At 35.2% G+C, this 23552-nt stretch overlaps 1 protein-coding gene across 1 annotated transcript in view; it reads right to left on the reverse strand.

The window, feature by feature from the left end:
• Positions 1-2584: 2584 nt before the first annotated feature.
• mmd2a (monocyte to macrophage differentiation-associated 2a) overlaps positions 2585-23552 on the reverse strand; it is a 30117-nt gene continuing 9149 nt past the window's right edge. The window contains exons 2-7 of the mRNA XM_056453963.1: positions 22689-22770; positions 17809-17969; positions 10550-10624; positions 10356-10457; positions 7279-7348; positions 2585-5015 (exon numbers count right to left, since the gene is read on the reverse strand). Coding sequence (XP_056309938.1) covers positions 4812-5015; positions 7279-7348; positions 10356-10457; positions 10550-10624; positions 17809-17969; positions 22689-22770 — 694 coding nt within the window. The 3' untranslated portion in view covers positions 2585-4811. The remainder of the gene's footprint in view (positions 5016-7278; positions 7349-10355; positions 10458-10549; positions 10625-17808; positions 17970-22688; positions 22771-23552) is intronic.

A 23552-nucleotide genomic window follows, 5' to 3' on the forward strand; every position in this document is an offset into this window, starting at 1 on the left:
GGTAAAACAGGCAGGTAAAGAACTGCTGGACACCAGTTATTTACTGAAATGAGTGAAATGGGACCATAGAAGAATTACACAAACAAAATAATAATAATAATATAAATAATAATAATCATCATCCTAAAATAAAAGCATTATAATTGGCTTTTAGCATAATTTGCAAGATTCTCATCAATGTTTGTATCTGAATGAGACTTTCAGGTAAATCTTATTGGTTTTTACCGGAAACGCTGCATATCATTTGTGATTGCTCATTTTGGTGTGAGCTTTTGTGCAAAGCTCAATCCCAACAACAAATAAAATGGCTTAGTTTAAGCTAAATAGGCTGGGATTTTTAATTTCTCGCAACTGTCTTTTCACCTAAGCCCCACTGTGCAACAATCAGGCCTAGGTTTAAAAACGAGGCATAAAGGTAAACTTCTGTAACATTAGTGCTGTGTTTTTAAAACAACATGGCTGCATCTAAAACTCAAGCTGTACTCATCTCAGTACTCACAAAAGAGTTGGTCAAACCTACTCGGATGACCTGCAACTTCATGTTTAAACTTGATGGACACTTTTACTATGCCATGTGGCCACAGGAGAGGATTTGTAAATGGCGGTGAGTCGAATGGTATTTCAGATGCAGGCCAGGTCATGCAAAAAACACAAGCACAATGGTCAAACACATCAGTCTAGTGCATATGTTCACATACAACAGAAAATTAGTGCAGTATAATTGAACCTTTTGGGCCATTCAAAAAGAATGCATGTTTGTGTATATAAGAAAAGGGAGATCCAGCACACTTCGATGATTTAAAATTGTGTAGCACAGAACACAGACAAGAATTGTGTGTTTTCACGTCATAAGATTGAAACTTGTTACTGTAAACAATAGCTTGCAACAATTGCCTCGCCTTCATGGTCTTCTGATTGGTCCATCTTTCTGGAAATGATGCCAACTATTTATTATGTGCATGTAAAAGATCAATGTATAACTGACACCATAACATGTTGACAATGCAAACAGCGCCACAGCTAACTATTTTGTAAAGTTCCGATAACAATACAGGAATGTTAATTTTCTGGTTCCCAGAACCAAAATTCCAACATCACGTTTAGTCATTTACTGTGATATAAAGTTGTATGACTTACTGTAACATCTTCATAGCTTGGTTCAGGGATGAGGGTTGCATATGTAACAGGGTGTCTGCGGGGTCTTAAAATGTATTAAATGTCGATAAATCAGTAATGAGAAAATTAAGGCACTTAAAAGGTATTACAATAGTCTTAATCGCGTTTTTACGAGGTCTTAAATTTTGATTTTAAGTGTTGATTTTAAGTGTTTTCCAAAATGCTTGACTCCAAAAAAGCATAATTATATTTATTTTCTTCCTAATATTAACTGCGGCATGCTTGATCCACGCGATTCGTTCAGGCTGGGGAGCGTCCGGCCAAGCTCCTCTGTCCGGGTGTCGCACGTAATTTGCAACAAACGCGGGAAGGTGATGTGACGCTGTCTATATGTAGCGAAACAGACGGCGAAATGGGAAAATGTAAATTTGCGTACTCCTGGTTGGAGAAAGACGAGTTTAAACAGCGGCTGAAGCTTGTCACTGAAAACAATCATGCAATTTTATTCTTTCAAGCTTTGCTTCTTCTGAGCTTATCTGAGTTCTGTTGCATGATTGTGCTCCATTGATTTATTTAACTACAACTGTTTATTAAGTTAAAGGTTTGATACTGATTAGAACTTGAAGTGGAGATGAGCACTTAAAATATTCTGAGAAGGTCATTAAAAAGTCTTAAAAATATATTGTAGTTACCTTCAGAATACCTGCATATACCCTGCGTAATCAAGACTTTCTCTGTTGGTTAGCCAGGACTGTTTTTCTACAGTTATTCTATATAGAATGTCCTTTCTAGGTTAGAAGAATGTTGCCAGAACAATCTGGGAATGTTCTCTTTAGATTGTTAGCAAAAAAAAAACATTGCAAGCATTCTCTGGCCTTCATAGGAGACTTACTACTAATCACAGAGCCGTGCTTCCCTGCTTAGATTTGTTCGACAATCATAGCTTTTGCTAAATCACACTTTCTATTTCATTTTGATTCATCATGCAGTTCTTTTTTCCTCTACTTTTGATCTTGCTATTGAACAACAATGCATTATTTTTATGTCTACTATGCTTAAAACATCATATGATTACAGACATCGGTTTCACATACGTCTGATCCATCTGACTACTGAGCACAAAGAAATTCACATACACACAAACAACATGTCAGCTGTGCATTCGTGCATAAAAGATGTATATAAAATCCAAGTATAAACAACCTGAAAACAACACATGATCACAGACATCAATTTCACCAACACAATCTCACGGCAATTCGTAACTTTTTGATCTAGTGGCTAATTCGTATGAATTCGTACGATCTAATTGGAACGATATAGTACGATTTGCGCATCCCCTAATGACGGTTGGGTTTAGGGGTGGGGTTAGGTGCCACGCCTCCTTTTTTAAAATCGTACAATTTCGTATAACTGAACTTGTACGAATTAGCCACTAATCTGACAAACCGTAAAATACTTACGTTTTCTTTTGAGATCCGGCTGATTTCACATACTTATCAACCATCTGGCAAAGAGGTTAGAATATGTAATTGTGTACGTGCAGAAAATGCATTGAAAATGTGCAAATAATGCATGATCGCACAATCTGGCAATCAAGGAGGCTTAATGCAAGGAGGTTTAAATATATGTGAATTTTAACGTAATAAATGCATCAAGTGTGACGAAAAAATCAGCACTTAAATATAGACCTAACAACATAGATGTCAATTTTGCCGAATTGTTGTCCATCAAGATTTCAGACATTGAAATATATGTGAATTTTAACAAACGATATTTTATGTAGACTTTACAAACAATCCATCATTTATGCAAAACAACAGATAATGATGTTAAAATTAACATATCTTTCTGATCCTTCTGCAATCACTTGTTTATCTTTTATGTGCAGTCATTGAGGTGTTGTTTACTAGCTAAAACTGAACCTCCTGGCATTTCATAGCAGTTAAACACGCACACCAAGCATGTTTACATAAAAAAGCAATGAAAACGTTTGGTAGTGATATGAAAATAAAATGCATTCTGAGTGAATGGCCCCTTTTAAGTCACATTTTGTTTAGAGGTGACCACAATCACAGCAGCAGAAATACTTCAGCAGAATTTCTGCTCTGTGCCATCAAGCGTCAATAAATTATCTTCAATCATGAGCTCAATCTGGTCATATAATATCAAAACGAAAGTCTTTAAGGACAGTAGACAGCTCTGCTATAGGAATGTTATTTCGATAGTGTCTTCTGCATTTCACACTGTAAACACTGATAGATAAAACAGTACATTATGTCAACAGGTTAAGACTACAGACTGGCCTGAAGATGGCGAGTTATCCAATAAAACATTGTTTATATATAAAAATATATTTTAGAGCAACAGTACTAGAACATGCCCGTCTATGGTTAATATAGAGGGATGTGAAGGCAGCTTGTGATTATCAAATACACTCTTTCATCCACCTTTTTCCACACGAGATGACTGTGCTTTAAATTATGGGCTATATGCACTGCATATAATCCGTATACACTACCAAAAGTCTTGTCGTCAATCCCAGTTGTAAGAGCAACAAATAATAACTTGACTTCTAGTTGATCATTTGGAAGAGTGGCAGAAGGTAGATTTTGTTTTCAATGAATCAGCTGCTTCCCAATCATCACAAATACTGCAGAAGACCTATTAGAACCTGCATGGACCCATGATTCTCACAGAAATCAGTCAGGTTTGGTGAAGGAAAAATCATGGTTTGGGGGTTACATTTCAGTATGGCGGCGTGTGAGTGATCTGAGAGGATGGCAACATAAACAGCCTGAGGTGTCAAGACATTTGTGCTGGCCATTATATTATAAACCACAGGAGAGGGCAAATTCTTCAGCAGGATTGCACTCTTTCTCATACTTCAGCGTCCACATCACAGTTCCTGAAAGCAAAGGAGGTCATGGTGCTCCAGATTGGCCAGCCCAGTCATGAGATATGAACATTATTGAGCATGTCTGGGGTAAGATGAAGAAGGAGGCATTGAAGATGAATCCAAAAAATCTTGATGAACTCTGGGAGTCCTGTGGGAACGCTTTGTTTGCCATTCCAGATGACTTTGTTAAGTTATTTTAGTTATTGCAGAGATGTATGAACGTCGACATCCAAGTTCATGAGAGTCATACACAATATTAATTCTTTATCCACTGCATCATGACTTTATATTCTATACTGGACATTATTTCTGTTAAATGACAAGACTTTTGTCTAAGCAACGTCAAACTTTACTGTCCTAATTAAATCATTAAAAACCAAAGTATGATCACATTTTATTTATTTATTTATTTTTATTTTGGTAAAAGGCATTTGCCTTTTTATATAAGCCACTTCTGATACCAAATGATCAACTAGAAGTCAATTTATTATTTGTTGTTTCTAAATCTTAGATAGGCGACAAGACTTTTTGTTTGTATTGATAGTTTGAAGTCTGAGGATTGAGAAAACATTGAGTTTTTTGAGTTATTCGTTGTCTGCTGAAAGTAATTTCTTAATTTGAATAAGTCGCCTTTTGATATTCGATGAATAAACTGAATTGAATAATGCCAACTCATTGTTCTCAATTATTGACTAATTGACTTCTTATACTTCATGAAACGCAACATGGGACGTAGGAAAAAGGCGGATAGCTCTTCAAACCCTGTATGTGAACTCCTTGAGATCTTCAGCATCTGTCACCTGGATATTTTGATTTGGCCGGTCCCGGTTGCATACAGGTACCTCCAAATGGCGTAATAGTGAATGGCTGCCCCGACTGCCACAAAGACGTGCCAGATGGCGTGAGCAAACGGGATGAGGCCGTCGCTCTTGAAGAACACAACACCCAGGCAGTAGAACAGTCCACCCACCGACAGCTCCAGTACGCCCTCTCGATTCGGCTGAACACATCACACACAGAGAAATCACACATTACACTACATACAGGTGATTTGTGTTTCTGTTCTTTCTGTATGCTGGAGTTAAGAAAACATTATCAATGAGTAACTGATGTTTAACATGTCAATACAGAACTATCCATTCGCAACTTCATTTTATTAGCTAGTATGAAAATTTTATACAGTTAGGTCCATAAAGATTTGGACATCAACACAGTTCTAGCATTTTTGGCTCTATACACCAACATAATGGATTTGAAATGAGACAAACAAGATGTGCTTTAGCTGCAGACTGTCAGCTTTAATTTGAGGGAATTTACATCCAAATCAGGTGAACGCTGTAGGAGTTAGAACAGTTTGCATATGTGCCTCCCACTTGTTAAGGGACCAAAAGTAATTGGACAGAATAATAATAAGAAATCAAACTTTTAGTTTTTAATACTTGGTTGCAAATCCGTTGCAGTCAATTATAGTCTGAAGTCTGGAACGCATAGACATCACCAGATGCTGGGTATCACTCCTGGTGGTGCTCTGCCAGGCCTCTACAGCAAATGATTTCAGTTCCTGCTTGTCCTTGGGGCATTTTCCTTCAGTTTTGTCTTCAGCAAGTGAAATGCAAGCTCAATCGGATTCAGATCAGGTGACTGAATTGGCCATTGCATAACATTCCACTTCTTTCCCTTCAAAAACTCTTTTGGTTGCTTTTGCAGTATGCTTTGGGTCATTCTCCATCTGCACAGTGAAGCACTGTCCAATGAGTTCTGAAGTATTTGGCTGAATATGAGCAGAATATGTCAGCAGTCATATCATCAATAAATACAAGAGAAGCAGTTCCATTGACAGCCATACATGGCCATGCCATGTCACTACTACCACCATGCTTCACTGCTTAGGATCATGAGCAGTACCTTTCCTTTTCCATGCTCTTCTCTTCCCATCACTCTGGTACAAGTTGATCTTGATCTCATCTATCCATAAGATGTTGTTCCAGCGCTGTGAGCGCTTTTTTTAGAACTCTAATCTGGCCTTCCTGTTTTTGAGGCTCATCAATGGTTTACATCTTGTGGTGAACCCTCTGTATTCACTCTGGTGTAGTCTTCTCTTAATTGTTGACTCAGACACACATACACCTACCTCCTAGAGAGTGTTCTTGATCTGGCCAACTGTTTCCCAACAAGGAAAGAATTCTTCGGTCATCCACCACAGTTGTTTTCCGTGGTCTTCCGGGTCTTTTGGTGTTGCTGAGCTGAGCTTACTGGTGCGTTCTTTATTTTTAAGAATGTTCCAAACTGTTGTTTTGGCCACGCCTAATATTTTTGCCATCTCTCTGGTGGGTTTGTTTTGTTTTTTTCAGCCTAAAGATGGCTTGCTTGACTGATAGCGACAGCTCTTTGGATCTCATCTTAAGAGTTGACAGTAACAGATTCCAAATGCAAATAGCACACTTGAAATGAACTATGAACCTTTTATCTGCTCATTGTAATTGGGATAATGAGGGAATAACACACACCTGGCCATGGAACAGCTTAGAAGCCTATTTTCCAATTACTTTTGGACCCTTAACAAGTGGGAGGCACATACGCAAACTGTTCTAGTTCCTACAGCGTTCACCTGATTTGTATGTAAATACCCTCAAATTAAACTGAAAGTCTGCAGTTAAAGCACATCTTGTTTGTCATTTCAAATCCATTGTGTTGGTGTATAGAGCCAAAAATGTTAGAACTGTGTCGATGTCCAAATATTTATGGACCTAATTGTATATGATATAATTATATATGGTTAAATATTAGCATTCTTTTATACAGTCACCCTATTCATTATATTATATTATATTATATTATATTATATTATATTATATTATATTATATTGTTTATATTTATATGTATTTTAGTTTTTAGTACTGTGAGAAACCAAGGCAGGTGGTGACAAATAAATGTTTTTTGTTTATTTTTCAAATTTACATATATATATATATATTAATGCTGCTTACACATGGTATGTTTCATCATGTTAGGAGTGTTGACATTTTTGAAAGCATGTTTTGGGGTAATATGTGTTTTTGTCGTATCACTGTGAAAGCAAAGAATGGCTCAATTTCACTAACTCTGTTAAAGATATTGATAAAATAAAGACCTACTTAAGGCTTGCAAAGGCTTAAAGGTAGCAACGCCAGCTAACAGAAATGCTGTACAATGTACTTAAGTCAAGTGAAAAGGCTGTATTAATGTATTTATAGATTTATCTATAGGTGTCAGTCACACGTACCATTGACAGAAGCACCAGCGCAGGAACAGAACCCATGGCAGTGTAGCACAGCAGATCCAGGATCTTATTCCTCAAACACAACACACATAATGATTTTATTTACTCTCCATTTACATTGTAATCCTTTGGCAGAGGTTTTAATCCAAGTGAGCACAATGGAAGTAATCAAAGCAGCAAAATAACAACAGTATGTAAGTAATACAACAATTCCTAGTTAATGTAATGCAGTATGCAACTAATTTATCTATATTTAAATTAAAGTTGGGCAGATTATTATTATTTTTTATAGAAAAGTGTTGTTTTAGTATTTGTTTCATATTATATAAAAAGAAAACAGAATAGAGAATAGAAAAGGAAGTGCTGTTAAGGCCTTTAAAGTTATACGGATTAAAAAGTTAAATATTTTTATTTTAATAGATTAGGAAGTTATTAGTGATTTAATTAACAAGATTGTTTGATTATTAGTGTTATTAATAAGAAAGATTCATATTTTGATAATTCTTGAGTATGACTAAAGCCAATAAAACTAATCAAGATCAACTGAAAAACAACAATATGTAGCTACTACAACCAGTCCCAGTTGGTCAAACACATTACACACACAAAAAAAACATAACAGAATAGAATATAAAAATATATAAAAATATAAATGTAAGACCGTGAAGTCTAGATAAGACAAGATGCAACATTAGCAGTTTCATTAAAGGTGCCATAGAATGCATTCATATATGTTCAGTTGTTCTCTGATATCTACATAGTATTCATTCATAACCACAGAAATGAAAAGCTTGGTTTTGACCATGTTTGGAGATGGTCATTTTCAGGGTGGTGCTGAATAAATACATATATTCCATATATCCTGCATTTTGTGTTCTTATGACCTGTGAACAGATATGACTCTGTGGTCATGCACTTCACGAAAGTCTCCATGGCTGCATTCCAGTCCACTTTTAGACATGTACTTGCAAACTTCCCTTAACTTGTTCCCTTGGGGGAATCCCTGCCGCCATTTTAAAGTGTCTTCCACTTCAAGTGAATGAGGAAAGTTTACATAGAAATGCCCTCCATTATCCCTCGATTTTGACAGAAGGAGCGAGTTGGCTTCATATGTTAATTAGTTTTTTTTTTTGTGTGTGTGTTTTTTTTAGCTAAAAAGTACAAATGGGTACCTCATAGTACCTCAAAGCTACAAAAGTAAAACTTAAAGGTACCAAAGGTTACCCTTAAGGTACTAATGTGCAGCTGTAAAGTACAAAAGTGTACCTCTTGAAAATGTACCACCCCAGCAACAGCTTTTGTAGCTTTATTTCTGAGAGTGTATATGTCCCAGAATGCAATGCAATTGTGACTTCACAACAGTGTAGCTCCCAAGTGCTCAAGGGTTTAGGACATTGCATTTAAACCCATTAAGATGTTCCGCCAGTAGTGGACACCTGTGTAACATAATCAATGCATCCTACATCCTATGCTGTGTCTCAATTCGCATACTATCCGTCCTAAATAGTATTTGACAGAATTAGTATGTCCCAAACCATAGTATGTTAAAAAGAGTATGCCAAAGGTTCCCGGATTGTTTTCTATTCCCAGTAAAATTTGAAGTGTAGAAGCGTCCATCCGCTTGTTATGTGTGAAGTCATGCGAATCAGCTTCTGGGTCCAAGCGCTATATCAAGCTGTATGGGGAAACTCATCAAATAGTAATAATAAACGTTTACAAAGTGATGCAATACTTTCGAAAATCACGATTGCAATGTATATATCCATGCCTAATATCAGATGGCCAGAAAGTGAATAATTTTTTATAACTTCTTACAATTTTGGTATTTGTGATGCAGCAAGTCCAGAGATTGTAGTGTACACCATGATTGTATATACAATTCACTTTAAAGTGTGATACGACTAAAAAGTGGCCATAAACAAATATTTTCTCAATTCAAATGAGTAGTGGCTTGGACTCGGAAACAGTATTCCATACGTCACCGATACGTCACGACTTAACAAACGGATACTCCAAACGCTCTATACTCTAAACACCACAGTACATTGTGCGTTGGACGTGAATTTTATGAGAACTACAAACGCAGGTGAAAGGTGTAAATAAACTACAAACATGGCGGACTCGCGAGACCAACAGTCAAGTAGAGAGTGTTTTGATAAAGATGTTTGTATGACTGTTAAATAATATCTACCCCACTGGAAAATATTTAAATCGCATTTCTGTGTTATATTTAATCTGCAACAACATTGTGAACTTATAGAAAGACGTGTTTGGACATGAACGTCTGAATGCATACTTATCCAAAGATAATTCTCTGCATGAAAGACTCGTGAATGGCAGATTATCCTGCTGCTGCTTCTCCAATAAGGTAGGAACTTAAATATGAAAGAGATGTGGATGATGTGTGGATAACTGACAAGGCTCGTAACTAAGCAACATAACGATCTGTTAACGAGGAAGTAGTATGTCCCAAAGCTTGCATGCTGCTCTGTTCCACACTCAAAAGTATACTTTTCGTTCACAAAAAAGTACATACTTTTAGGGCGTAGTATAAGTATGTGAATTGAATCTCATTGAATCTAATCTAATGTGAATTGGGACGCAGCAAAATGGGGGAAGTCAGAAAGTGAAGGGCAATAAAAAGTCTCTCCAGTGTTCAAAATAAGAGTCCCGCATGCATAGTATATTTAATACAAGCTTAGATAAACTTAAAAACAAGGGGAGAAAAAAATTGTTGTAATCTCATTAGGAAACATTGTGACCAATCAGACACAAGCATGCATAATAATCCTATATGGATCATCAGGAGTCGGTTTTGTTCCGATCGGCCTGTTTTACTGTGATTTTTACAATCACCGGATTAACATGAAAACCAGGAAACAATGAGGCTCACGGAATATCATTTCCATGTCCTGAACTTTTATTATTCAGCTTGACCGAGCTATATCTAGATTTCATTCTATGGTACCTTTAAAGTTGAGAATTTATAAAAGGACAAGCACAGACAGTGTTTTACGCAGTCAGCTATCAGATCAGTGTATGAGTGATTATTATCTATTTATATACATGTGGTCTCCTACTTTTCATGAAAGAAGAAGACATATGCAGAGCCGGCACAGGCCATGATCCACACCAGCCAGCGCATGTGAACAGCCCAGGGGCCCAGCTCTCTCAGATTCAGCCTGAACACACACACACAAATACACTCAGATCTGAGAGTTCATCAATGCTGAGAGTGAGGTTACTGAGCGACACACACAGATCTCTCGCTCACCATGGTGCGTATGATGCTGCTATAAAGAAATAAATAACCATCCTGTCGCACATGTGGAATCGCTGCTCCACCTTCCTGTTATGACACAGAAAAAAGTTTCTTCAAAAAAATTCATGAATGATTTTCATAAGATTTAAAAAAATAAAGAGACAGTAAAGACAATGATATTGTGAAATGTTTTTTAAATTCATTTTAACATGTGTATATATAGCACCTAACATGTAAGGCTTGTGAAAAATCACCCCTTCCTTTGACATTTTTTGAATGTTTCTGTAATGGTTAATCCAGCAGAAGGTGTAAGCTCTTTAGCCACTGTAGTATTTCTAAAGCTTAATATAATAATCATAATCCATGACTGTTTGGATTTGCTGTTTTATAAGAAAGGGGAAAAAAACTATGAGGCACTTTGTTTTGCTTTGTTTTGTTTTGTTTTTTGGTGAGGTTGACATTCCGATGTACAGAAAAAACAGGACTGCCATACAACGATTTAAACTATGGGCTGCACTTGAGGTTTGGGGATTTTCCATTCAAAATTCACTGAATTATTAAATGTATTTAAAATAAAAATGTTAATCCATATCCAAGAGGTATATTTTTCTTGTGTTTTTATTTTCATTTAAGCACCAAGCACTTAATATTTTAAGATGGCAATAAAATCACAAGGACATCTGTTCTGTTTCTTCAGATTATTTTCTTTTTGTATACAATGCAGTGCACTAATAATAATAATAATAATAATAATAATAATAATAATACATTTTATTTGTAATGCGCTTTTCTTAGACTCAAAGCGCTACATAGCAAAATACCAACAAAAGCAGAAACAGCACAACAATAAAAAAAGATGCAACAAAATAAAAATATAAACCATAAGATAGAACAAAAACGTGTACAAAATGATCATAATAAGTTAAAAGCAATGCTAAAAAGTCTTAAGAAGTTTCTTTAAACAGTCCAGAAAAGAAGCGTTCCTAATGCTGATGGGTAGTGCATTCCACAGCTTAGGTGCACTGTATGAGAAAGCCCTACCACCCATGGTCTTGAGTTTACAGCGTAGCTGATACAAATCCCAATGCCGAACAAAGACTGTTGAATATTTAACATATTCCTACAGAAATGGTCTTTTCAAGTTTTAGGGTTATTCATGGTCTGTTAATTCTGTTAAGATTTCTTTTTATATTTCATGGATGAATTGAACTCAATACTGCCACCTTGCACCCTGTCTTTGAAAAATAAAAATAAACTCAATAATTGTTTACAGGTTAATAGAAGTCGCTCCCATAATTTGCACAAATACAGGGTGTAGGAAAATGGTGGGTGGCTATTTTGACTTGGCCAGCAAGTAACCACAAAACAACATGCTAACATAAAAAACACTTTAGCTGAGCACTTTAGCAACTGCATAGTAATATCCCCAAAATCACCCACAACGTCACATTCAATTTTTCAAAATCTAGTATCCACTAGTGCATATCATTATGAAATTGGTTTAGAAAAATCTACTATACATAATAAATGTCATGTGTTGTTTTTTTATTGTAAATCTATTAACAGCTGAAGTGTGTGTCACCAGGGAGACGCTGACAAAGGAAGTGCGGATCCAAACGCAGGTTTATTACGCAGAGGTGGTCAGGCAAGCAATGGTCAACACAGGGGCAAACAGATGTACACAGAGAACCCAGAGCCGTGGTTGAATAACAGACGAATGGTCAAAACAGGCAGGCAGCAGGCAACGTAAATGAACAAAGAACGAAAGAAAGATCAGGACAAGGCACAGAAACCGCCTTGTAATGTTAACTAGACAGATAAACAAGACTCAGCACTGATGTGTGTGTGCGCTGTATAAATTGTCCATGTAATCAATCTTGGACAATCCTCCGGCTGTATGTATGCAATCAGTCAGGATCAGAAACCGGTGTGAGTGTGTGGTGCATGACTGGATCTTGTAGTCCATAATGGCGGATTTGTAGTCAGTTAGCGATCTGCAACCGCTAGATTGCTGATAATCATAACAGTTTGTGAAGAATTTGGCTTATATGCACACTTACTAGAATCTATTTTCAGATCTGTTGCACATGAAACTAATGCTTATACAATGTTCAGGATAATGTTAAAAGAACTCTGCTCTACTTTAATGTTAGTAAGCCCACTTTACGGAATAATACCGGTAAATTGCTGTAAAAAAATTACTTCGATTACTAAATTAAAAATGCACTGTTCACACACAGCCGAATTCATTCGTTCTGGAAATTTACCGAAACTAATTTTCTGGTATTTTTCACAGATTATCTCTTTATGCCAGTTTACCAGTAATACTCCTTGAAAGTTTGAGAAAATAAATCCATTCCAACTATTATCAGATACCGTTTGTAGTCTCAAATAATAATAATAAAACTATTATAATAGTTTACTTATTCATCAGCAAGCTGCTTGTGGATTGCGGAGTTTGTAGGAAGACATTTCATATCACTATGACATGACACTTTCTTAATCACTCTTAGTTTGCTGTCATTTTTCTTATTGGTTTATTTTGTTATTGAGAGTAACGTTTGCAGCATATATTGACATCTAAATGTTTCTTATCACCATAAAACTGCATGGTGAGTATACTGGGCCTTTGAATCAGTATGTAATTTTCACCAACAGAGGGCGCATATTCACAACAAAAAAATGTTGTTTAGATGTTACAGTGACTGAATCATGGGAGTCCTCTTCATTATGTCTTAGGGGACACATGCAGAAATCATATTCATGGATGAGCTAAAGTATTCAAAACTCAAAAGAGATGCATGACACAAAAGCACTGAAGCTTTTATTATGCCACAGTGTCTGCTTCCTGTTTTTTCAGGTGGAGAAGAAGCAGCGCTGCTTTATCATACTAAATACAGTTGAAGTCAGAATTATTAGCCCCCCTGAATTATTAGCCCCCTGTTTATTTTTTCCCCAATTTCTGTTTAATGGAGAGAAATTTTTTTCAACACATTTCTAAACATAATAGTTTTAATAACTCATTTCTAATAACTGATTTATTTTATCTTTGCCATGATGACAGTAAATAATATTTGACTAGATATTTTTCAAGACACTTCTATACAGCTTAAAGTGACATTTAAAGGCTTAACTAGGTTAATTAGGTTAACTAGGCAGGTTATTGTATAATGGTGGTTTGTTCGTTAGACCAGTGTTTCCCAACCCTGTTCCTGAAGGCACACCAACAGTCCACATTTTCAACCTCTCCCTAATCAAACACACCTGAATCATCTTGTCATAACATCAGAGGAGACTCCAAAACCTGAAGTTAATGGGTCAGATAATGGAGATATCCAAAATATGTACTGTTGGTGTGCCTCCAGGAACAGGGTTGGGAAACACTGCGTTAGACTATCAAAAAATATAGCTTAAAGGGGCTAATAATTGGCCTTGAAATGCTTTTTAAAAAATTAGAAACTGCTTTTATTCTAGCCAAAATAAAATAAATAAGATTTTCTCCAGAAGAAAAAATATTATCAGACATGAAATTTTTTAAAAATATTTTAAAAAGAAGAAAAAAAAAATCAAAGGGGGGCTAATAATTCTGACTTCAACTGTACATTTTAGTGTTCTGTTGTAATGCTGCTCTGTGCAGTCTAATAAAACACACAACATATTAAAGCATCTTCAGTGTTTCCCTGTTTTCTATAAATCCAAACTGAATTCAAGAAATTGAGGATGTTCATCATTAGCATGGCCACACAGGACACAGTCCTTGCCACTATGATTAAAGTGGCTTATCTCTCCATATTTGAACACTATTTGAGCCATTTGGTATACTGTCTGTACATACAGTAGCTTCAAAATATATAACACAAGTTTTTGATGAAAAAATCTGACATTGTGCCTTTAATCAAAATGTAGGTGACTGTAGTGAAGCACGTTCCACACCCCATTTGTACATTTCTGAATGCTGTAGTTGCCTAATGAAACTCATCTTTTTGTGTGTGTAATTTGGAAAGGGCAGGGTAACGACTGAATCACAGACTGATGCTGAACATGAGCTGACAGGCCCGTGTGATCATATCTACCATGTCAATGTGAATTCATGTGTGACGGCTTAGGTTGATGAAGATCCAAAGTTCATTCATATTGTTTCCACTGAATCTGCAGCGGACACTTCCTCCTGCTATAAAATATGCAAATACGCTAAAGCCCAAAACAGTTGACAAACCAGGTGGAAAATATACTGTCATCATTTACTCTCCCTTCACTTGTTTCAAACCTTTTAGGAATTTCTTTGAAGGAAACTGCTCCATAGTGTTTGATTTTCCCTCTATGGAGGAAAATGGTTAAAGCATTTCATCTTTTATCAAAATGTAAAGAATAAAGAAACTCATAAAGTTTTGAAAAAAGAGTCATTAAATACTGAGTTTTTTTATTTTTACGTTAAAAATAAACATTATTTTACAGGTAATTGTCTGTATTCTTTTACAGAATTGTCCAGTTTTTTCATTATACCTGTTGTTTTACAGATATTTTCTGTAATATAAAATTCTAACATAAAATTAACAGTTATTGCTTGTATTTTGGTATTACGTTATTTTTCTGTTTTTTAAAGGACATCTTCTGTATTTTCACAGATTAACAGGTCATTTTACGTTAATATTTACAGATTACTCCTGTAAAATAGAGAAACAAAAATTCAGTCAAATTGTTTTGAAGATAGTAATCGTGTGAAGATTAAAGTGAGGTTAATAATGTCAAATAATAGCCTATTGTTTGTAGGCTGCATATAATGCATGCACTGTAAACTATAAAATGTTTATTTTAGTTCTATAACTACACACATGCTATGTTAACGAACTACAACTCCCAGCATGCACCTCGCACACCAGGGTTCCTAATTCTCATTGATTACACACACAGCCAGAAGATCATTTTGGACTGATTTCAAAGACTATAAACTGAGCACAAACAGACACATCATTGCTGAGGCTTGTTAAACTGTTTAGTGAGTATTACAACGCGTATTCCCTTGCCGTGTTTGACCATTTGCTTTGCTTTGTTACTTGTTTGCCGCCTTTATGCTAGGGACTATCTGTATGCTCCTGTTTGTTCCTGTTTCAACCTTTAACTGCAAGACTATTCTCTAACTAAACTGCAATTTGATCCTCAATTTTGTTGTGCAGGCATCCTCACATTTTTGTTGTTAAATGATGACCAAATGTGTTATTTGTAAGAAATAAAAAATTACATCTATAACAGTTTTGTATTTTCTCCAAGCAAATTGTGTTGGAGTTTAACCTACATATCCTATATTTGTTTATATAGTTTATAGTTATATTTACAGTTTTTTTTATGACAACAGCAATTATTTGTACTTAAGCTTTTTTTAAATCCTTCTTTAAAAGCTTTTTTTTTCTGTTTTAAAAGTTTGTTAAAAGTGGAAAATTGTATGGAATATTTAAAGATTTTGTGCATAATTAAATGAATTAATCTGTAAAATCACATTAATTAATCTATAATTACAGTGATAATCATTATAATTACATTAATTTGTATAATTACATTAATAACCTGTATATTTACAGTCTTTAAAATCACATTAATTAATGTGTTTAATTACAATAATAAATTATATATTTGCAATAATAATTTGTAAAATGACAGTAATAATCTGTATAATTGCAGTAAAAATTTGTAAAATTACCTGTATCAATACAGTTATGATCTGTAAAACGATAGCAATGACTTGAAATTATGGAGCAAGAAATTACAGGTTGTTTTTATCTACAGATTATCTACATTTTTTATTCTGACAGGTTTTTCCCGTTTTTTCACAGTTTAAGTGAAAATTATCAACAGTAATAAACTGTAATTTGTCGGCGCCAGTGGATTAGGGCGTCGACACATGCACTCCGGTGCTCACGGCGACCCGAGTTTGATTCCGCCTCGTGGTCCTATGCTGATCCTTCCCCTCTCTCTGCTCCCCATGCTCTACTGTCAATACTCTCTACTGTCCTATCAAATAAAGGTGAAAACCCCGAAAAAAATGTTATAAAAAAAAAAGTAATAAATGAATTTTTACCGTAACATGTTCTGTATTTTTACAGTTTTTGCTTTTAATTTTGTAAAATGGTTATATCCTTTAATTTAACGAAATATCTCTATATGTCTTTTGACCATTTTTTTACTATTTTTTTACTGTGTTTCCCTTTAATTATTGCATAAGAAAAGTGTGTACAGTAGTACAGAGTAGTGCAGTCTATCAAGCCTCTCATAAGGTACAATAAAACCAATCTTTAACTGAGAATAGTCATCATGAGTCATTAAATAATCAGCCGTCTGTATGCCCGCAGATGACATATAAGTCTTTGTTTTCTGTAAATTCAAGGATTGGTCATCAGCATGTTTGGTGTGGATATTTAATTTCAGATGGCATCTGTTGTGCTCTTGAAATGCATTTGTTTTATAATGCACTGGGGCGGACTTAACCAATAAGCAAGGTAAGCAGCCACTTAGGGTCCCGGGATATTAGGGGACCCTGACCAATACCAAGAAGTCTATATTAATAATAGAGCTCTTTTATAAATTTTCTATAATATGTTGTCAAATCTGTCTATAACCATTAAGATTTTAATGTTCTAACTTCTTTTTAAAACCAGGGACCCCCATGAATAATGGAACATTCCTTTTGTACTGCACATGCAAATATTAAACTCTAATCACAAATATGGCTTAGTTGGTGAATTTGTTTTTTATTTGTGAATTTATTATATTTATTTTAACATTAAGAAGATAAAGGTTTCACTTAAAAATATATTTTAACATGCAGTTTATTTACAAAAAAACCCAAAAACAAATCTACAAAGAAAAACATATCTATAGTGAAAGAGAATGTTTAGAGTTTCAATGCTTGGGCCTCATACCTGGAATTGCTTAGTTATTGCCCTGAAATCACTTAGTCCGCCCTTGATAGGGCATAGCAATTGTTAAATGAAACACTCTTGCTTTTGCAGTTTAATGTTTTTAATGTTATGGAAGGCAGAGGAAACATGACTAATTAATTGAGGGAATCTGTTGGTTTCACATCTGAAGGCACTTCATAATGAGTGTGTATGTTTGTTTATTCATTACTGAATCCCCTAAGGCAGAAACATGGTAAATATACCACACATATTTTTTTCACCCTCTTTATATAGACAGCTAACATGCTTTTAAATAAATATCAAGATTATGGGATAAAATGTACGTGTAGGGTTTCTATCAGCTCTAGTATGACTCACCTAAGATGACTTTTCTTCCAGGAGACCGTATGAAACATGGTGGACATAATGAACAGGCCAGACAGACCTGTGCCGTACATCCATGCAGAGATGGTCTCCCACTGGTCATCAGAGAGGAAGTACAACATTGAGCTGCCCAGGATACTGGGAATGATCCATAGCTAAATTGAACAGAAACTCATTAGGTATGGTTTGGAGTCCAATAGTGTTTTAATCAATGTTAAACAGAAACTCAAGGGCCAGTCAAGATCATATTGCCAAGGTCTCAGTCTTGTCATGGGCTTGAAAGCATGTGGACTAAGACTGAGATGATGGAAATATAGACTCAAACTTGAGAGCTAGTCTAGACTGCCCACATTTTCATGGTTTTGAACTTGGAGGCATGTGGACTAAGACTGAGACCAAGGCCTAAAAATATGGTACTCCAGTTCAATATGAGAACCAAGACCCTATTTTAATTGTCTTGGTCTTGCTCACTAAGACAGAGACTATGAAAATCTGTAAATGGACCCAAAGGGCCATAACCAAGACCATGAAAATATTGTGAAGAACAAGGCCTAAAGGGCTGGTCAGAACCTTTAGCTTGTAAGTGCATGTACTTAGACCAAGTCCATGAAAATAGGGTGTTGTTTTTTTACTTTATTGTCCACCTGAGTGGAAAACTGTCTTTGCCTCTAACAACACAAACCATTATAAGTGACATAAGATCAGAATAAAAGCACAAGCATCCCAATTACAAGAAAAAATACAGTTCATGCCTGCCACACAGTTATGTTAAACACTTGCTAAATTAATTACTTTTTGAGCAATTGGTTTGACCAAAGGAACTGGATATAAGAAGCAAGACCCTATTTTTAAAGAATTGGTCTTTGAGTAAACTTTAGTACTGGTGGACCAAGATCAGGAGATCATATAGTATTGAATTTGGACTTGAGGATATATAAATATAGCGGGTAAAATATTGAACATATCACTCGTTTTCTCATAAAACATATTTCTAAAGGTGCCATTGACTTGAAAGTTTTACTAGATGTCGGCAACAACCACAGTAATACAAGTAAAACATACAATTAAAACTAAATTAATACGTTTAGAAATTAAGTTAATGTGTAATAAAATGAAATGACACAGGGAATATGTATTGAACACATGAAGAAAGGAAGGTGTAAAAATGCATGGAACGCAAAGACAGCAGCGGAAATCTCTTAGTAGTCAGAACACAACCATGCCCCTGGAGAAAATATGAACTAAAGATCAGAGGGACCCACAGAACCATCAAGATTTGTAGACTCAGTTGAAATCTCCCATGACCAATGCATCTTGAAGACGTCATTACCAAAAAAAGCCAATTCAGTAGTTCAGTATTTTCTCCTTGTTTCATTCCATTGTTATAACTATTTTAAATTTTCACATAACTATTTTAAATTTTCTTAATAAATTGTTTTGTTTTATTTCTATGTTTGGATTGATTGGGTGGTTTTTAACAAAATCTGGGTCAAGTTCATGTCAACAGCTCCTTTAGAAAATCTACCATGAAAAATCATGACTTGTATAATACCTACTTTACCTGCTATATTGTACCAATTCAACACCATATTATCATGGACTTAGTCTTAACCCACATTCTTCTGAGTGCCAAATGCCTAAAACTAAAACCCTATAAATAAGATGTGGGATTTGGACTTGAGAACCAAGACATTATTTTCAGGGTCTAGATCACAGTCCACATATTTCACATGAAAAGACCAAGACCATGAAATATGGTACTAGATTCAAACTTGAGGACAGAGACCATTGAAATATGTTATTTTTCTGGGAAAAGAGGACCAAGACCATATTTTCACAATTTTGGTCTTGTCATGGAATTGTCTGGACTAAAGCATACGACTAAGAACATTAAAATATGGTCCTGGATTTAACCTCAAGCAGATATAGGAAAAATCTGATATTGCGATATTTTATTTTTCTCCATAAATATTGCGATATGAATACGGTTTCACAAGATAATTGAATAGCTCTATTTGAGAGTTTTCTGGGGGGTCTAACAGTAATCATGTACAGAAATTAAATAATCACAATGCAAAAAATATATATGTATTTCATACTATCTCGTTTCTTGACCACATTTCTTGTAGATCAAGTAAAAATATTGTTTTGTTTTCACCTTCAGAAGAATTAAGTCAAAATTAGGAGTTTATCCTTAAAACATGCTAAATTATCTGCCAATGGGGTTATTAAAATAAACCTATTTTCACTATGAAATGTAGATATTTGGTCTAGAAACATGACAAAAATTCTAAGTAAAAAAAAACGTTTATTTGCACGTTAACTGTATAAATAATTAAATACAATTAATCTTTATTACACCTCCAAACATCCTACGTTTTGTGCCCAAACACTCTTAAAATGCCCAATCAAAAGCCTTAACTGCACATGCAAATGATAAACTTTCACTTTATTATGATTAAACTTAGCAGTGACTCTATAAACCAGATGTGTTCAATGGCTCCTGGTCAACTATAATTCAGCCTCAACATTGCAGATCTTGCTATGTGACTATTGCAGATGCGCACATTGCGATAGCGATGCTGAAATGATATATTGCGCAGCCCTAACCTCAAGGTATCAAAGCCATGTTTTCATGTGCTTTTGGTCCTTTCATTGCTAAAGAAGGATATTGGCTCAACTGCTCTCATCCATATGTCATTCCATTGTTATAACACAACTATATATTCTAAATAAGTTGTTTTGTTTTATTTCTGTTTGGATTGATTGGGTTTTCAACAAAATCTGGGCCAATTTCATGTCAACAGCTCCTTTAGAAAATCTACCAGGAAAAATCATGACTTTTACATTACCTACTTTACCTTTTATATTGGGTAACACTTTATTTTGATCGTCCATTTGAGTATTAGTAGACTGTCTGCTTTATATCTGCTGATACTGCTCCTTCAACCGACATTTAGCTGACTATAAGAAACTTTGCAAGTACATGTCAACTTACATTAACCATAACCCTCCAACCCTAACCGCAACCTAACAGTCTACTTATAATCTAATGAGAATTAGTTGATATGTAGATGTAATGTAACTTAAATTCAACAAACGGACCATCAAAATAAAGTGTGACCCTATATTGTACTAATTCAACACCATATTATAATGGACTTCGTTTACGAGTGCCAAATGCCTAAAACTAAAACCCTGAAAATAAGATGTGGGATTTGGACTTGAGAACCAAGACTGTATTTTTTTTTATGGTCTTGTTCACAGTCCACATATTTCACATGAAAACACCAAGACCATGAAAATATGGTACTAGATTCAAACTTGAAGACAGAGACCATTGAAATATGTTATTTTTCTGTAAAAAGAAGACCAAGACCATATTTTCACAGTGTTGGTCTTGTCATAGAATTGCCTGGACTAAAGCATAAGACCAAAAACATTAACGTTTGGTCTTGGATTTAACCTCAAGGTCCCAAAACCATGTTTTCATGTGCCTTTAGTCCTTTCATTGCTACAGAAGGATATTGGCTCAACTGCTCTCATTCTTGACTCAGATAATAATAATAAGCTGTTCTCTACTAAAACACTACGTCATAATACATAAGACAACACGGCCAACCACAGCCCTGCATGATGTATGTCCATTTTGCTAATCAGATTACTCTAATTACATAAGGAAAAGGGAAATTGACAATATCTGGCCAACCCTCCATCCATCTGTCATTATGTGTGACTGATCAAATCATATTAACATGAGCCCTACTGGTTTTCTGCAGAAACCTCTTTAAAAAATGAATAAAACCAACAGTTCCAGGCCTTGTACACTCAAAATAAGGACCTTTGCTGCTTGTTCAAACTACTTATTTAAAATGAGTTGAAACAACACAATTCCTAAAGTTTTACCAAGCCAGAGATCCTACATTCAAAAAATTGTTTTGCTTCTAGTTCAGACTACTTATATAAAATCTGTTGAATCAACACAATTCTTGAGTTTTTTTGGGAGGACAATGAATTCTATTATGTAACAGTGTACACTGAAAAATGCTGGGTTTTCCTTCAATTCCTTCATGTTGTCCCAACACAAATCGAATAAGTTACCCTAATTTGCATTACAAATTTAAGTGGATTGAACATAAAACAATTAGGTTGTTCCTCAAAAAACTCAAGAATTGTGTTGAGTTGAGTGTGTTGAGTTTAAATAAGTAGTTTGAACAAGGAGCAAAATAATGTTTTAAGTGTAGGATCACACAGTCAGCAAACACTTCAGTGCAATATTCAATTTTTAATGAAGTAGGAGTGCAATACTCTTGGGCATTTTCAGCAATATGCACCAAATGACAATGTACCGATGCAAAGCGGATTTGGTGTGTGGTCGATGTCTCGTGCTTTAACTCGTGAACTAGCAGTGCCAGATGTGCAGCTCTGAGAGGAGGGGATTAGAGAGTAGGATGTTATCCAAACAACATCACGTAGCCAAGGCCATACACAACATGCCCATAAAAACACATGTACATATAAAGACCAGAGGCAATGGTGAACAGAGAGCTGACTCAAGCAAATTACAGTATGAAACAGACAATGACTGTTAACTAATAGTTTGTTTAGTGATTTTTGTTCAGTATATAAGCAATATTTCATAACACAATCACTGTAGGTATTTTTGCAAGCTTGGTGATTCTTCTGTGTTACAAGACAATGGCATCAAACCTTTCCCTTGAAAACACCCTCTCTTGATGTCTTTATGCTAAATGTTGACCTTCACCGACCCAACCAGTTTGCGATCTCATGCACTGCTATGTATTCATTTAGGTTTCTCCAGCTTATTGTTTTGTCCTGCTTTGGCTCTGTGTGAGATGAGAAGTTCCACTTACTCCATGTGTGGCACAGTTGGCAGCATGCTCATACTCAGTTGGCTGGTATCTCTTGCTAGATGGAACCCGATTGTTCATAAACCTAAAAAAAGATTAATGTATTTATTAATTAATGAAGAGTTAAATTTTGAGACTTCATTCATTCATTCATTCATTCATTCATTCATTTTCTTTCGGCTTATTCCCTTTATTCATCAGAGATTGCCAAAGCCGAAAGAACCACCAACTTATCCAGCATGTTACATTATGGGATGTTTTTTTATAAGCTGTTTACATTAAGACTTTTTATTTAAAAACAAATGTTACACACATACTGTTTGCAAAAACTTTGAAGCTCAATATCTCAAAATCATTCAGAACGCAGATAGAACCTATAATTCCAAGGTGACAAAATGTCTACACTCATGTACATCATTCAGAGGACAGTGGTTGGTTAGATTTATTTATTTACATTTTTCAAAAATAATCAAAAATTATTATTAATTCCCACTATTGACAGCTGTTATTAAGACATTGGCTGTTTTTTAAATAAAGTAATACATCTAAACTCTTCTCTTATTCTACATCCCTAATCTGGCCCATATCTACCAGCTGATAACCACTGATAACAATCAAGTGATAACATTTGAAGCAGGTGATGCTTACCAGAAGCCTCATTTTCCTTCAGAATACAGAAAAACTGACCTCAAATTCTGACTCTAATAGTCTCTAACTTGACACAATCCGTAGCACAGTGCAAACTTACAGGTTCTTTTCATTTCAGAGCTTAATGTAGACAATAGGAAACACATTACAAAGAAGCAGCATATAATTCTCAGATTCAAGAGTGTTAGGTAACCTTCTTTGTGACACCTCGAGAACTTA

This window comes from Danio aesculapii, chromosome 3, assembly GCF_903798145.1.
Source record: "Danio aesculapii chromosome 3, fDanAes4.1, whole genome shotgun sequence".
In the NCBI taxonomy this organism is placed as follows: Eukaryota; Metazoa; Chordata; class Actinopteri; order Cypriniformes; family Danionidae; genus Danio; species Danio aesculapii.